The sequence below is a fragment of the Trachypithecus francoisi genome, unplaced genomic scaffold (genome assembly GCF_009764315.1).
Source record: "Trachypithecus francoisi isolate TF-2019V2 unplaced genomic scaffold, Tfra_2.0 Lachesis_group14, whole genome shotgun sequence".
NCBI lineage: Eukaryota > Metazoa > Chordata > Mammalia > Primates > Cercopithecidae > Trachypithecus > Trachypithecus francoisi.
Genome location: NW_022681459.1, coordinates 21,980,510 through 21,994,744, shown reverse-complemented (window position 1 = coordinate 21,994,744; position 14,235 = coordinate 21,980,510). Strand labels below are relative to the sequence as shown.

Genomic DNA, 14,235 nt, shown 5'->3' with positions numbered 1-14,235 from the left:
CTCAGCCACCCAAGTAACTGAGACTACAGGTGTGCGCCACCATGCCCAGCTACTGTTTGCATATTTTAGTAGAGACGGGGTCTCACCATATTGGCCAGGCTGGTCTCGAACTCCTGACCTCATGATCTGCCTGCCTCGGCCCAAAGCACTGGGATTACAGTCATGAGCCACCATGCCCGGCCGCATCTATATGTGTTTATGTGTATGTCTGTGTCTGTGTGTATGTGCATGCATGTCTGTATATGTGTATGTGTGTGCATGAGTGTGCCGTGTGTGTTTGTATGTCTGTGTGTGTGTGTGTGTGTGTGTGTGTGTGAGAGGGTACTCACTACAAAGAAACAGGAGAAGCTGGTGCACTTTGCCTATGTCAGGATGCCACTCTCAACTCAGCAAAAGAACCTTCGACCCATTGTTTTTGATTTTTTACTATGAAAACAAATGAGTTTTCCTGACTGAATTTGTTTTATTTCGTTTTGTTTTTTTGAGACGGAGTCTAGCTCTGTTGCCCAGGGCAGAGCACAGTGGCACGATCTCAGCTCACTGCAAGCTCCACCTCCCGGGTTCACATCATTCCCCTGCCTCAGCCTCCTGAGTAGCTGGGACTACAGGCGCCTGCCACCGCGCCCAGCTAATTTTTCTGTATTTTTTTTTAATAGATATGGGGTTTCACGGTATTAGCCAGGATGGTCTCAATCTCCCGACCTCGTGATCTGCCTGCCTCAGCCTCCCAAAGTGCTGGGATTACAAGCGTGAGCCACCGCGCCCGGCCTTTTTTCTGGAGATGGAATCTCCCTCTGTCACCCAGTCTGGAGTGCAGTGGAGTGATCTTGGCTTACTACAGCCTCTACTTCCCGGGTTCAAGAGATTCTCCTGCCTCAGTCTCCCAAGTAACTGGGACTACAGGTGCAGGCCAACATGTCTGGCTAATTTTCTTATATTTTTAGTGGAGATGGGGTTTCACGATGTTGGCCAGGCTGGTCTTGAACTCCTGACCTCAAGTGACCCGCTTGCGTCGGCCTCCCAAAGTGCTGGGATGAGCCACCACGCCCGGACTGATTCAACTTCTAATGAGACAATTCTCCATGAAACTATGCTCAGTTATGATATTATATTTTTTCTCAACAAGAAGTTTTTCTGTAGTTACATTTCAGCTGAAAACTTTAATTACAACTTCCTTCACCTGAAATGATTTTTACTTTCCTACAACCTAGTGGAGGGTGATTGGACGGCACCAATCATGAAGGACCTGAGTACTCATTCATTCATTCAGCCAATATTAGTGAACCTACTAGGCTCCAGATGGTTTTGTAGGTGTTGGAGAGACATGGCTGTGCAGAAAAAGTACAAAATCCCTGTCCTTATGGACCTTACAGTCCTGTGGGTGCCTATAGACCCTGGGTAACATTAACACGTGCTATGGAGAAAACCTAAGCCAAAGAGCTAGGGATTGGCTGGATGGGGCACAGTCTGCAACTTAAAAGGGGATCTCCAGGAACTCCTCAGGGAGGAGATGACATTTTAGTAAATACTTGAAGGGTGGGAGGGGTCAGGTCCACAGGAATCTCAGGGAAGAGCTTCCTGAGCAGCGTAAACAGTCAGTGCAAAAGCCCCAGGGGAGTGACACGGGAGCAAGGGCAAGGGGGCCACTGCTGCCAGAGCAAAGAGGGGAGCTCAACCCATCTGCCTTCTAGTTTCAAGTAGGAGGCATTTGCCTTAGAAAGCAGGCTTAAGAAAATGCCACCTTGCCGGGCGCGGTGGCTCAAGCCTGTAATCCCAGCACTTTGGGAGGCCGAGGCGGGCGGATCACGAGGTCAGGAGATCGAAACCATCCTGGCTAACACAGTGAAACCCCGTCTCTACTAAAAAATACAAAAAACTAGCCGGGCGAGGTGGTGGGCGCCTGTAGTCCCAGCTACTTGGGAGGCTGAGGCAAGAGAATGGCATAAACTTGGGAGGCAGAGCTTGCAGTGAGCCGAGATCCGGCCACTGCACTCCAGCCTGGGCGACAGAGCGAGACTCCATATCAAAAAAAAATAAAATGCCACCTGACCTCAGAAACCTGTACTTTATGTCACCTGAGAGGCCACTGTAGGACCATGGTTTGGGAAGGCCCAGAGTAGGAAAGCCCCGTGCACAGGTGGACCAGTGGGCACTTGCTTTCCTGTTACCACCCACAAGAGTACAAAAGCTCTTCCCAACCAAAGGCTCTGCTATTCCTGCTGGTGATTCTCTGGGGCTAAAGCAGAACCCCTCTAGAAATCCGTGAGTGAGTAGAAGGAATTCCTAGGAAGTAGAGGCATCCTAGGGGACTTGCCAGGATTCATCCACCTCTAGGAGGCTTAGGGGCACGAGCTGGAGGAACGGGGGCCTGCACAGGGAGTGTGGGCGGGGTGGGTGACAGGTACTCACCTAGGACTTACGTGCCTCCTGCCACTGATGGAAAAGGTGGGCATTCAGGGCAAACGTATCATTGTTTTCCAACCCAGACAAGAAGCTGGGAAATGAGAGCCTGGATGAGTGTTCCGCAGAGTGGCTTTCTTCCCAGGTGCAGCCTCTGACAACTTCTTCGCAAATTTTAAAGTGGGTTTAATGTCTCACTCCCTCTGGACTCAGCCTTGGGATGATAGAGGGGGAGGGGTGAAAGCAGAATGGAATGTCCCAGTCAGCAGGGTAGCACGAAAGGCTCTGTGAAGGCTTAAGGGAGAGAGGAGAGCACCTTTGAATACTAAAGCCCAAGATCACCTATAACTAACTGTCCAAAGGGTCATTGATGAAACAGCTGGAGGCAGAGGGAGAGTGAATTCTTAGGACACCTCGTGCAAAGCTGCTGACCCCCAGCACACGGAAAGGTAGAGCAGGCCAGGTGGGATCCCAGGCTGGGCGACCTGGTGGGGATGAAGACAGAGCTCTGAGACCAACCTGGCAGACTTGGCACTGGCTTCCGGAGGCTGGGTGTCTGCCTGAAAAAAGACAAAGGGAAAACTTTGAAAGTCGTAACCTCATCCGACGTTGTTCAAGAAAGACCATGCTTAGAGCCATCCGACAAGAACCAGTTGAGTAGATAATCGCAGCAGATGTAATTGCTGTGGATGCTTTTAGAGTCCCTTGGAGTAATCCTTCTTAGTCTCTTAATTCCAGGCTTACAGATATGGAGCCTCAGTGATGAAGAGACTTGTTCTTGTCCACAGCAAAGTTTGGTGGCAAAGCAGATTTAGAATGCAGAATTCTTAACGCCTACACTAGCATTCACATTTCCCTGGGACCATGTTGTTTCTCTAGAGGGGAGGAGGATTGTGGCATCTGCATTAACACTCGGTCCTGTGGGCACTCAGAAAACTTAGCTGCTGCATTTGTGGAATGGAATAAAGTTTCCATGTAACCCTTCCCTGCCATTCCCCAAAGTCTTTCCATAGATGGCAGAGCAGAAGTTACTTCCTACCTGAGAATTTGGGGTTCCCAAATTTGAGACTGTCATGATAATCAGACTGATTATCATGACAGTGACTCTAACAGAATGTGCCCAGTTGTTGTGGGAGGCAGAGACAGTCACGCACCTGCCTATCTGCAGGGCAGAGTTTGGGCATGTTCAGCTGCTCTGTGTGTACTGAAGAGTTAAAAAAATGAAAAGACGGCCACATAGTTATCACCAAAAGGAGGCCGTTAGTCATTGCTCGTGAACACAGTCTAAACACAGTTCAGGCATATTTAGTTCATGTGTTTTTCCCCAGCACACAGCACATCAGAAGCAGGTAGGAGAAGGGAAGTAGTAATGCACAGTGGAAGCCTGAGTACCAGGGGGAACTCTCCCTTCCATGCAGGTATTCCCAGTGTGCTCCCTGTATTGGCAGCCTCAGCATCACCTGGACCTTATTAGGACTCCAAATTCTCAGGCCCTTCACCCCAGACCAACCTACCAAGCTAGAATGCCCAGGTAATTCCATTGCCCGCTCAAGCAGGCCACAGTGTGGCTGGGGCTGTCTTCTGATTCTACACATACACTGGGAGCAGAAGTGAGATGGTGGAGGCAGAATGAAAACGTTCAGGGGCTTTCGTGTCTCTGAGATCTAAAACTATGTAGCATTGTGCACTTCTCCACTCTGTTCACTTTGAGTTCATAGAAATGTGTATTTCTAGGTGCACTGAGTGTACATCCCAAGTGTGTGTGTGTCCGTGGTTGTTGAGAGTGGGTGTGTTTTCAGACCTGCTGTCTTCCTGTAACTGACTTTGTGAGATTGGGCAAATGACATAACCTCTCTGAACCTCGCTTCCCACACATCAGTTAAAAACCAAGGCTGATTTCTCTGGCCCTTCTCCAGTTCTGAAGTACTCCAGCCTTGTGGTGTTGTCTTAGCTTAACGATATGAGAAGAAATTGGGGCGGGGGAAAGTGAGGCTGCCCACAGTTATGTCGCACTAGATGATATATAAGCATGCATATATAATATGAATTTGAATGTATATTGACATTCTATATGCCATCATATAGTTTATATTATATAGTATATATAATATACATGTGATATATAACATTGAACAATATTTCCCAACATTAAATTAGCCAGCAGATGGTTAGGTTTGCAATTAGGGAGATTTATTTCACCACCTGCAAGGGGCTTCAGGAAGGGTCACATTCAGTACTGTCACTTTGAAGTCCTAATGACCCCGCAACCTAAAGGTTAGACTCTGATGCCAGGAAGAGTAAGCTGTTCTCTACACACATTGATTTCTTTTCCATTGTCATAAAACAGGAACAAATCAAGGAAAGAAAACCCCATATTTTTATGTCCAGATTCATGCAGTAAGTATCCAATTGACTGGCCAACATCTTCTGAAATACAGATGTCCTTTTAAAATTGACTATATAAAATTCTTATATGCTTTTAGAAGAACCACAATTTTATACATGTATATACAGATATATATATATATCTTTTTGGTATTATGCTTTTGCATAGATTTGGCTCAATGGCTCATCATGACAGTCTTCTGAGTATATACCTTCCTCATTTTTCTGCTGGGAATCTATCAAGAAAACTAGTAAACACATATGAGAAACGTAGACTAATATGTTGTTGACTGCCAGAAAATTCTTTATTCTCTCTAACCACAAATTTCCAAGAAACGGTGACAATTTAACCTTATCTAGTTTCTTTAATAGAAGATCATATATTATATTTCTGTTACTTACAGCCACAGATCACAATGGTGTCTTTAAAAAGGCAGCTCAGTTATCAATGAGATATGCATACCTGCTCAGTTTAGTTTGTACAGCAGAAAAGTGAAAGCTAGTCTCACTATCCATCACAAAATATAACATTTAAGGATGCCCTAGTGAGCAGCCAACCCCAAAAACAACAGGAATGCCTTTGGAATGAAGTAAAATTTAGCAAATGGCATTGACTTATTTGTATTCCATACACTTTTTCACCTTTTTTGGATTTTTATGACTCTGCATACATAGTAAAATTCCAACCAAGTACTTTTCTTTTTTTTCAAAAATGAGAAAATGGTAATAGAAGAATTTAGGACGCTTTTCAACTCTGCTTAAGATTAAGATGTCCCAGTGTGAAATCCTGACGTGCCCACTACTTTAAGCACCGTCCTGTAAACATTCACAGTTGACTTCAAACATGCTAAAGAAGCCAAGCTGCCAGCATGCAGGTGCTCAGAGCTGCATCCCGGTTCTACCCGAGGGCTTGACCCAGGGTTGAAGTCCCTGCTGCCCTCTAAAGCCCAGTACTCAGTGAGAAAGAAGAAAAGTGAATTGGATAGTAGACATTTTCCATACTCCTCTGTTTCTAATTCAGGGGGCAAATGAGCCTTTTAATTGAACACAGATACAGGAAACTGAAGACATATTCATTTTCCCCAGCTTGAAAGTTTATATCGGAAGTTCCTATATTTCATGCAAAATATTGCTATCTGGCACATGAGGTCTGATGGTTTCAGAAAGTAAGAATTAGATGTTTCTTTGATCTAACTTATAAGTGCATCCGAACCACACCTTGCATATGATAATGCTTCTCATTTCCCCTGTGCCTTGGTGTTACAGCTCTCCGGCACCATTGTGAGCCTGAGGGTCAAGACCCCCTACTAAGGCAGTAACGTTCCTACTTACTCCCAGGAACACACGTGGGGAGAGTAGAATGGGCTCTTCCCCAATCCTCCAGCATTAAACTCAGCCCTGAGACTCCCAGGGCTTAGAAAACAGCTTAGAGTGAAGAATTGTTTTCTCTGGGAGTTATGCCTGAACACTTCTGCTAAAGCAGACAGTCATCAGTTAATCTCTATAAATGACTACAATTTTGGCAGGCATCAGCTGGTATAGAAATTGCTCACAAGTGAAAGCTCTCATTTCTAAGTTTATGGTAATGAGGAGGACTAATTAAAACAAAAAACAAACAAACAAACAAACCTCACGCTGTGCCTGACCCACAAGACTGGCTTACCTGAAATGATGATTCCTGTTGGGTGTCTCCGTGGCACAGGTCCCCACGCTTGCTGGCTAAGAGAGACACAACTGGCAAGAGCCTCTCTTCCAAGGCTGATTGTAGACTGTATACCACGTCAAGTGCTGTGTATTCAGAATGACCTCGCTCACATCACTCCCTGGGTCACCCACTGTCCTTGAAACAGTGTTCTTCAAAAATGCCACTAAGTGCCCGAGGAATGTGAAGTTTTGAAATGAACACAAAACCTGCCAGCAGCCTTTGCTGACTGGCATTATTTCTGAGGCAGACAGCTCTCCACAATCATTTATCCTGCCTTCTTCTTTCCCCTAACTCGTAATGCCAGGCATGAGACTGTGGTAGGAGGTTAAAGGGCTGAGTTATTATGTTTTGAATGGTTGTTCCATTGGAATTGTTTGTTTTTCTGCAAGAAAACTGCAGATTCTTCAGTTTGATCATCAGGAAGCCAAGGATCTATGGCAGAGATAAGAGGAGGGAGGAGCTAAGGAAGGCTTCATCCAGAGGCACTGAGTCACACCATGACTGACCAACACAGGGCGTTCTAGAAAAAAGACGTTTTCATACTTCTGAGGGAAAGGGATGATGGGAGTTGCTCCAAGACCTGGCCCCATGGCCTTTCATCCACAAAGCCGGTGCTTAAAATACTCAGCCGAGAACAGGCCTCCCACATGTGTGCTGAGCCTGCGTGACTCAGGCTGTTTGCGTTCAAGTCCCCTGTTGTGGGCTGGAGCGCTGAATCAGAGTCCAGATTTGCCTTGGTGACACATGACAGGAGGGGGCGTTGCATTTGAACTACGCAAATATTATGCTTAAGTATTTTTCCTCATTTTGGAGCCAAACAGGTCTCGTTCATGATAAAATCACTGCAATATAGTGGGCCCTTTTTTTCTGGTCTGGAATTTGAGACAGTGTCAACTGTGCCAAGGGGCCTGGCAGCAGGAAGAAATGGCCAGCCGTGGAGATTTACAGCCATAATGCAAGTTATACCATTTAATTTTATAATCGTAGCCATCGGGAGCTGGACTACAGTGCACTTCTCGTGGTCTGCTCTTACCCCGGGCTGTGGGAGTGGAATCAAGGGAGCCTCTTTCTAGTCTAGGATTGGGTCAGGGCATGTGAAAGAGCACTTTATGGGGGCAGCGGGCAGGCTGCTTCTCAGTCTGGCTTTGGGGACACTTGACAACAGGGAACAGGGGTTGTGCAATTGATCAAGGACTCTTTATTGGAACCATAAGGCTGAGGAAGCAGCAGGCCATTGTTTTTAACAGAGAAATGAATGGCCCAGGCCTCCTGTGGCTACCTCCCTACCTTGGAGCCTCAGTTCTGCTTGACAGGACTGGCTCTGGTTTAAGGACATTTTGAAAAAACCATAGGCCCCAGTCCCCTGTGAGTGGCCTCTGCTTGCTGCTTGCTGGTGACAGTTGTTTTGGTGAAGAGCATCATGAGGACACTTGTTATCTGTGTAGACACTGAGGGGCCCACCATCCCATCCCACCAGTCCTGAGCCCCCTGGGGAAGCTCACCAGATAGGCTGCAGCTACCTCTGGGCTCCAGGGGGCCTATTCTGCTGGGAATATTGGACAAGACACAGGCGAGACCTTCCTGTCAACTCCTTCTTAAGGGTACACAGGGGAGTCGGCTTTGGGGAAGAAGGAATGCTTGTGAAAAGCCTGTGAGGAGAGGGAAAGGGAGAGGGGCTGAGGGGCTGAGGATGCCCTGCATGTACCTGGAAACCTCCCCAGGGGCTAGGGGTTTGCAGCCACGCCTCATTTCCTCTTGGAAGGAGCCCTGCCAATAAGCTGCAGGGCCCACTTTGCTGCCTCTAAAACCAGCCGGTGGTTGGGTTTGCAGTAAGGAACAGCCGTTCTGATGCCCCTGGGAGGCCACCTTTCCTGGCTGCCATAGCATAGCCCCTGGCATGTGGCCATGTGTCCACAGTTAATGCACCTCTTTTCCTCCTGGCATCACCACCACCACCAAGTTCCGTATCCCACTGAGTTGTGCCCGTTGGAAGTGGGTGTAGAGGGTTGGGGAGGGTGATGAGGCCCAGACTGGGGGAGCACTCTCTGGCCAGGGCAGTGAAAGGGGGCCCATTCTGCTGAGAGGACAGTGGCCCCAAATTCCCACTGGCGCCTAGCCCAATGGGCAAATCTCTACCGAGTCTATGTTGGGGTGAGGGGAGAGAGGGGAAAGACAAGAAAAGCCCCAATTTTAGGAAATCCACAATACTTTTTCTGATCTCTTCCCTCCCTCCTTTCCTGCTTCCCTTCCCTCTTCCCATCCCCTCCCTTCCCTGCTCCCCACAATAGGACATCGGCAGAAACTAGATGATCAGACCAAGCCCGGGAGCTTGTCCTTTTCCGAGCGGCTCAGTGAACTGGAGCAGCTGCGGCGCACAGCCATGAGGGTCAGCCCACACCACCCAGCCCCCACGCCCAACCCTCGTGCCTCCCTGAACCACTCCACTGCCTTTAACCCTCAGCCTCAGAGTCAGATGCAGGGTAAGTACCAGACGGAGCCCACTGCCCACCTCTCCAGCACCTGGGCCACCACCCACAGCTGGGTCCCATGTGCAAACACCCTCCCAGACCCACTGGGGTTTCCCCTTGATGCTCAGAGAAAGGCCTCGAACCAACAGCACCACCTGGGAGCTGTTGGAAATGCAGATTCTTGGGCCTCACCCCAGACCCACCGAGTCAGATCTGCCTTGCAACCAGATCCCCACAAGGAAAAGCACTGCTACAGAGGACACGAGGAGCTCTGGGTATGGATATCCATATTGGATAGATAGCTCTCTTCAATTTTTTAAGAGTTAGCTTTGGCTATGCTATTTTTTTACCTACCCATTAGACTTGAAGACACACACACACACACCACACACACACACACACACACGTCAAGCAAGGTGAAGATGGGGATGTTTCAAGTTCTCGCTATTGCCAGATTATTTGTGGGTTTTGCATCTAGTGTTGTTTTTTTTTATTATTATTAAGAAATAGTAGAAATATATGGATGCCATCACATCAAGGGTGTTATTCGCCTGTCAATATAGAATGCAGGTCCCCCTATCCCGTGGGGCTAGCTGGCAATTACTAAAGCACTATAAGATGCAATAATTGCCTGAGGCTCACTGTGCCCAATTAGATAACACAAGAAGTTCATTTACACTGTAGAACCAGTGACGTCAATGACTGTTTGCTCTGTGATACCATTTCAGAAATCCAAAATGTAGACTTTTCTCTGTGCCATGCAGGATGCAGCTGTGTGTGATATGGTTTACAGTAATATTTCTTTCTCAAAGTAGCAGGTTTGTTAAGGAAAAGATAAGCAACACATCTGGGGGAAAGGGCAGGTAGCCAGCAATCGATGTGGGAGCTCCTTGTCCCTCTCGGGCAGCAGGAATTAGCTTCCCCAGGCATTTTCTGTATGTGAGTTGTATTGTGGGATGGACAAATATCATCTGTTCTTTTGGGTTTCCAGGCCAATAGCTCTCTCTTTTGGGTTAAAACATGGGTTCTCAAAAGGCAGGCCCACTGTCTCCCATAGAGCTTGACAGCCCATGCCATGGGTTCTCAAAAGGCAGGCCCACTGTCTCCCATAGAGCTTGACAGCCCATGCCATTCGCTCTCACAGTTAGGTTTCTCGGGGAAGCTCTTTTACTTGACTGGAAAATTTCCAAATCAATCTTCCAAGAAGATACTATGCACACAGCTAAGTGGCCTCTCTGTGGAGTAACCCTTTTGTAAACAAACAGAAACCGAAAGCTTGATGTTTTGGGGGGCTGCCTGTCATCTACAGGTTCATTTAGGTGTATTTAGGAAGAGGATCCATGAAACCATTGGTTTCCTGTTACATAATAATCATTAATAATGACTTCAAATGTGTACATTGATTTTTTTAAAAATTCCAAAATACAAGCAGCTGTGGTAAATTAAGTCAAATGGTTTGTTAAGTGAGCGAGATGGGCTTGGGGCGAAACAATACTTTGCTTCCAAGGAGGATACAACTGTCAAGGAGATTCTTTCATCTTGCCTTTAAGGTCGTTTAAGCTAATTCTCATCATCGATTCATGTGTAAAATCGAAAGGAAGACTGTTTTCTTAGTCTCTCATTGCCCAACTGGCCATTTATACTACTAGGTTGATTAAGGGATTTGCCTTTTTCTGCTGATATGGGAACAAAAAGACTTGAGCATTTTTAAAGGCAATGGAAGATTCAGCCCCATGGGGGGAAATTGAAATTGTCACCATTGAGTTGCTCTGTTTGTTTTTTGGTGAAGAGTGAATCTAATCCGATTTCCTTCTTCATCAGATATGCCTCTTTAACAACAACCAAAAAAAATGGGGGCAAGTTGCGCATTGAATTCTCATCCTGAAGCTCCTGGGCAAAAGCATCATTGTGGACCGTGTGATGGGCATTCGTCAGCTCTTTGGAGTCCTATATGCTTAGCAGAGTATCAGGTTTAACACTAAGCATTGCCCCTGTTGTTCCTCATGAAAACTTTTTACTTCTGCAACATTTAAGAAATCATAACTCCCTTTTAGAGTTCCCCAGGGGCTTGGTTGCTACTCGGAAGAATGTGTGAACTATATTGCTTGTGTTCTTTCCTTCCAAAATATGAATTTGATATTTAGTACTTCACTTGTAAAATTTCAGGAACAACTTTTGAAAAATAAGTATCCAGAATATTTTCATGTGAAACCACTTTTCCTTTTCCTTTTGTTGTTTCTTTCCTATAAGAAAACGCTGTTTTCCACTAATCATGTTTTGAGTAGACCCTTGGGCTCTTTCTCTTGAAATTGGAAAGTTAACAGGCATAATATGCAAGTGTTGTTCAGCCAAGACCTTCAGTTTGTTCTTGACATGTAGGAGAATGCTTATTTTCCAGGCTCAGCCCTGAGGTTTCTATGTTATATTTACAAAGATACTTTAAGAAATACAGCATGTGTTTATGGCTGTCTTTGAAATGGCAGTGGTAGTTTTCAGAAAAATATCCAATTTGTCAGAGCAGTTCTACAGCGGTGCTGTCCAGAAGCATGAATGTTTTTCAGCTTGACAGAAATGTCAGTAACTGGGGGTTTGGAGAGCTTGCTGGGATTCATAGAGAGGCTCAGGAACCCTACCTTGCTAGGACTTTATCGGAAGGGTTATGTCAGCTCCTCTAACACTGTCAGCAAGAAAATACTGATATAGAATAGCACCAATATTTACCTAGAATCACATGTACTGGAGGGTCACTCAAAATAGACATCTCAAATTATCTGAAGCGTGGTACAGATTGAGAGGGGGCAGGTTGCCATGCCACTAAACCACTGTTTATTTGTTGAGGTCTTAACTATTAAAGGGCTGAGGTTTATTTCAACTTCCTATTTTACCAGGTCTTAAACTTGACTAGAAAGCCATTTTGTCGTGAGTAGACCCTTGGTCTACACGTTTCTCCCAGTCAAGACACCATCATTAACTTCTATGATCCAAGTCTTAGAATTCTTTTTTAATTTATTTCAAAAGATAGAACAGGGCAGATTCTAGAGCTGGTGGTAATGATGCCTGTTCAGTCACAACTCCCACCTAGAGAGGGGTTTGGGCAACCCAAGTGAGTGATTTTAAAATTTCACCCCTGATTGACCAAATATGATGTATCACATTTAAGGTGTCATAATTTCCTCCTTTCTGGGAATATGAGGATGGAGTAATAGATGCTGGTACATAAAACTGAAACCTAGATAAACTAGGAAGCCCATTTTGGTGTTCTTCTGCATGCTGGTTGTCATAAACATGTAGGAGGAAGGTTTAACTCTATTTTTTTTTTTTTTTTTTTTTGAGACGGAGTCTCGCTCTGTCGCCCAGGCTGGAGTGCAGTGGCGCCATCTCCACTCACTCAGGCTCTACCTCCCAGGTTCACGCCATTCTCCTGCCTCAGCCTCCCATGTAGCTGGGACTACAGGCGCCCGCCAACGCTCCTGGCTAATTTTTGTATTTTCAGTAGAGACGGGGTTTCGCCGTGTTAGCCAGGATGGTCTCAATCTCCTGACCTCGTGATTCGCCCATCTCAGCCTCCCGAAGTGCTGGGATTACAGGCGTGAGTCACCGCACCCGGCCAAGGTTTAACTTTTTAACTGGGCCAGTTGTGAGCTATTTTGACATGGGTCAGACATTTGTATATATCATTCCATTCCCTCAACAATCCTATGGTATGGTTTATAGACAGAGAATTCGAAATTCAGAGGTTAAAAATTGCCCAGTATCTCAAAGATTGTAAGTGATGAACTTGGATGCAAACCCAGACCTTCCTTGCTACAGAGCCAGTGCAAGTGGGGAGGCCGTTCCCTGGGCATGCACTCTTGGGTCAAGGATTGATTTACTACAAGGCTGACCAGTGTCGAGAAGAATCTCAGTCACCAAAGGAGGGATGGAAGAAGTGTTGGGCTATCCACTCACTTGGCATTCCTGTATTGAACGTGTTCTATTATAATTAGATGTTGATAAGAAGAAGAAGAATTTTGGGGCCAGGCTGTGTGGTGGACACCTTAATAAACTGTCTCCTTTGGTACATGTGCATTCATTTGTAAAGTCTGGGAGAAAAGAAAACTCAGAAGAGTGCATCTCTAAATAGGAGTGAAAGAGGGTAGACAAGCAGGGAGAAGGCTTACCAGCCCCTCTGTTTACTTTACTGGGGCCATTGCCTCCCTACTTTTGAAGTTCATTGGGACCAAGCGCTTATCATCCAAACCCAGTCAACATCTGATCCACTTTTATGAGTGTGCCTACCTCACTTTGAGAGTTCCATATGGCCAAGAGGGACCCCTGACCTCTCAAATCATCTCCTGATTTTTAGTATTCCAAGTAACTTTTGTCTTGCTAATGATTTTCCCCAAAAATTAAAGTTACTTAGGAAGGTCTATATTCTGGTGCTGCTGTCTGCAAAACTCTGAGATACTGAAACGACTCTTTCTCAGTTGTATGGAGTTATTTAAGTCCGTCTGATTCTCTCTTTATCATCTGGATAGACAAAAGGAAGAAAACCTTTCCACCTTCCTGTAGGAGAAGGCGATAAATCCTCTTTCCTGCCTTGGAGGTAAAATATCCAACTGCATTGCATTGCTTTCCTTTCTCTCTCTCTCTCTCTCCTTCCCTCTCTTCCTTATTCTTCTAGCAACTTGAAGTTTAAAAACCAAGGGGATAGGGGCTTTTTTATTACCTTGGAAGTGGAGGCTACAATCAAACACTAGAAATCCTCATATGTAAATCTATAAACGGTCATTTAATGGTTACACAAAGCAACATATTCAGTGTGAGAAATTAATTTATATGATAGGCTATAAACATGAAAGGTGAATGATTTTATTTAAAAATAACTTTTAGCAAGGTGTAGTAGAGTGTAAGAGCCTTTCCAGGTCTACAGCATTAAAATCTTACCCTGAAAACAAGCCTGAATCAGGTGTTCACAGGAATAAATAAAAATCATTAAAGGAAAGAAGGGAGAGAGAGGGGAAATGAAAACCAGTGGGATGACTGCAGAGATTCACTGCAGGGCTTGATCTTAATGATAAAATATTTCTTCTGTACACTGCATATGTTCTGAACTTTCTCCTTATGCTTGTAAATATGTAGGCCAGCACACCCATGCACTAAAAGGTTTCATTTGGAAGAATAATAGTTTCAGCAAAGATGTAGTTGGAGCATGTCTTTGATATTGATGGCTACATATCAGAAGGCTTGAGCTGGGAATCTAATAGCCAAGAAAGATAGCAGACCATAGTGGCTAAG

At 45.6% G+C, this 14,235-nt stretch overlaps 1 protein-coding gene across 5 annotated transcripts in view; it reads left to right on the top strand.

Annotated features, from left to right (window-relative positions):
• The window catches only part of RUNX1 (RUNX family transcription factor 1), a 262,810-nt gene that overhangs the window by 207,217 nt on the left and 41,358 nt on the right, over positions 1 to 14,235 (top strand). For 4 of the 5 annotated variants that reach the window (XM_033232410.1, XM_033232406.1, XM_033232407.1 and 1 more), the window contains one exon: positions 8,779 to 8,970. The exons of the other annotated variant lie outside the window; for it this stretch is intronic. In XM_033232410.1, coding sequence (XP_033088301.1) covers positions 8,779 to 8,970 — 192 coding nt within the window. The remainder of the gene's footprint in view (positions 1 to 8,778; positions 8,971 to 14,235) is intronic. 5 annotated transcript variants of the gene reach the window in all.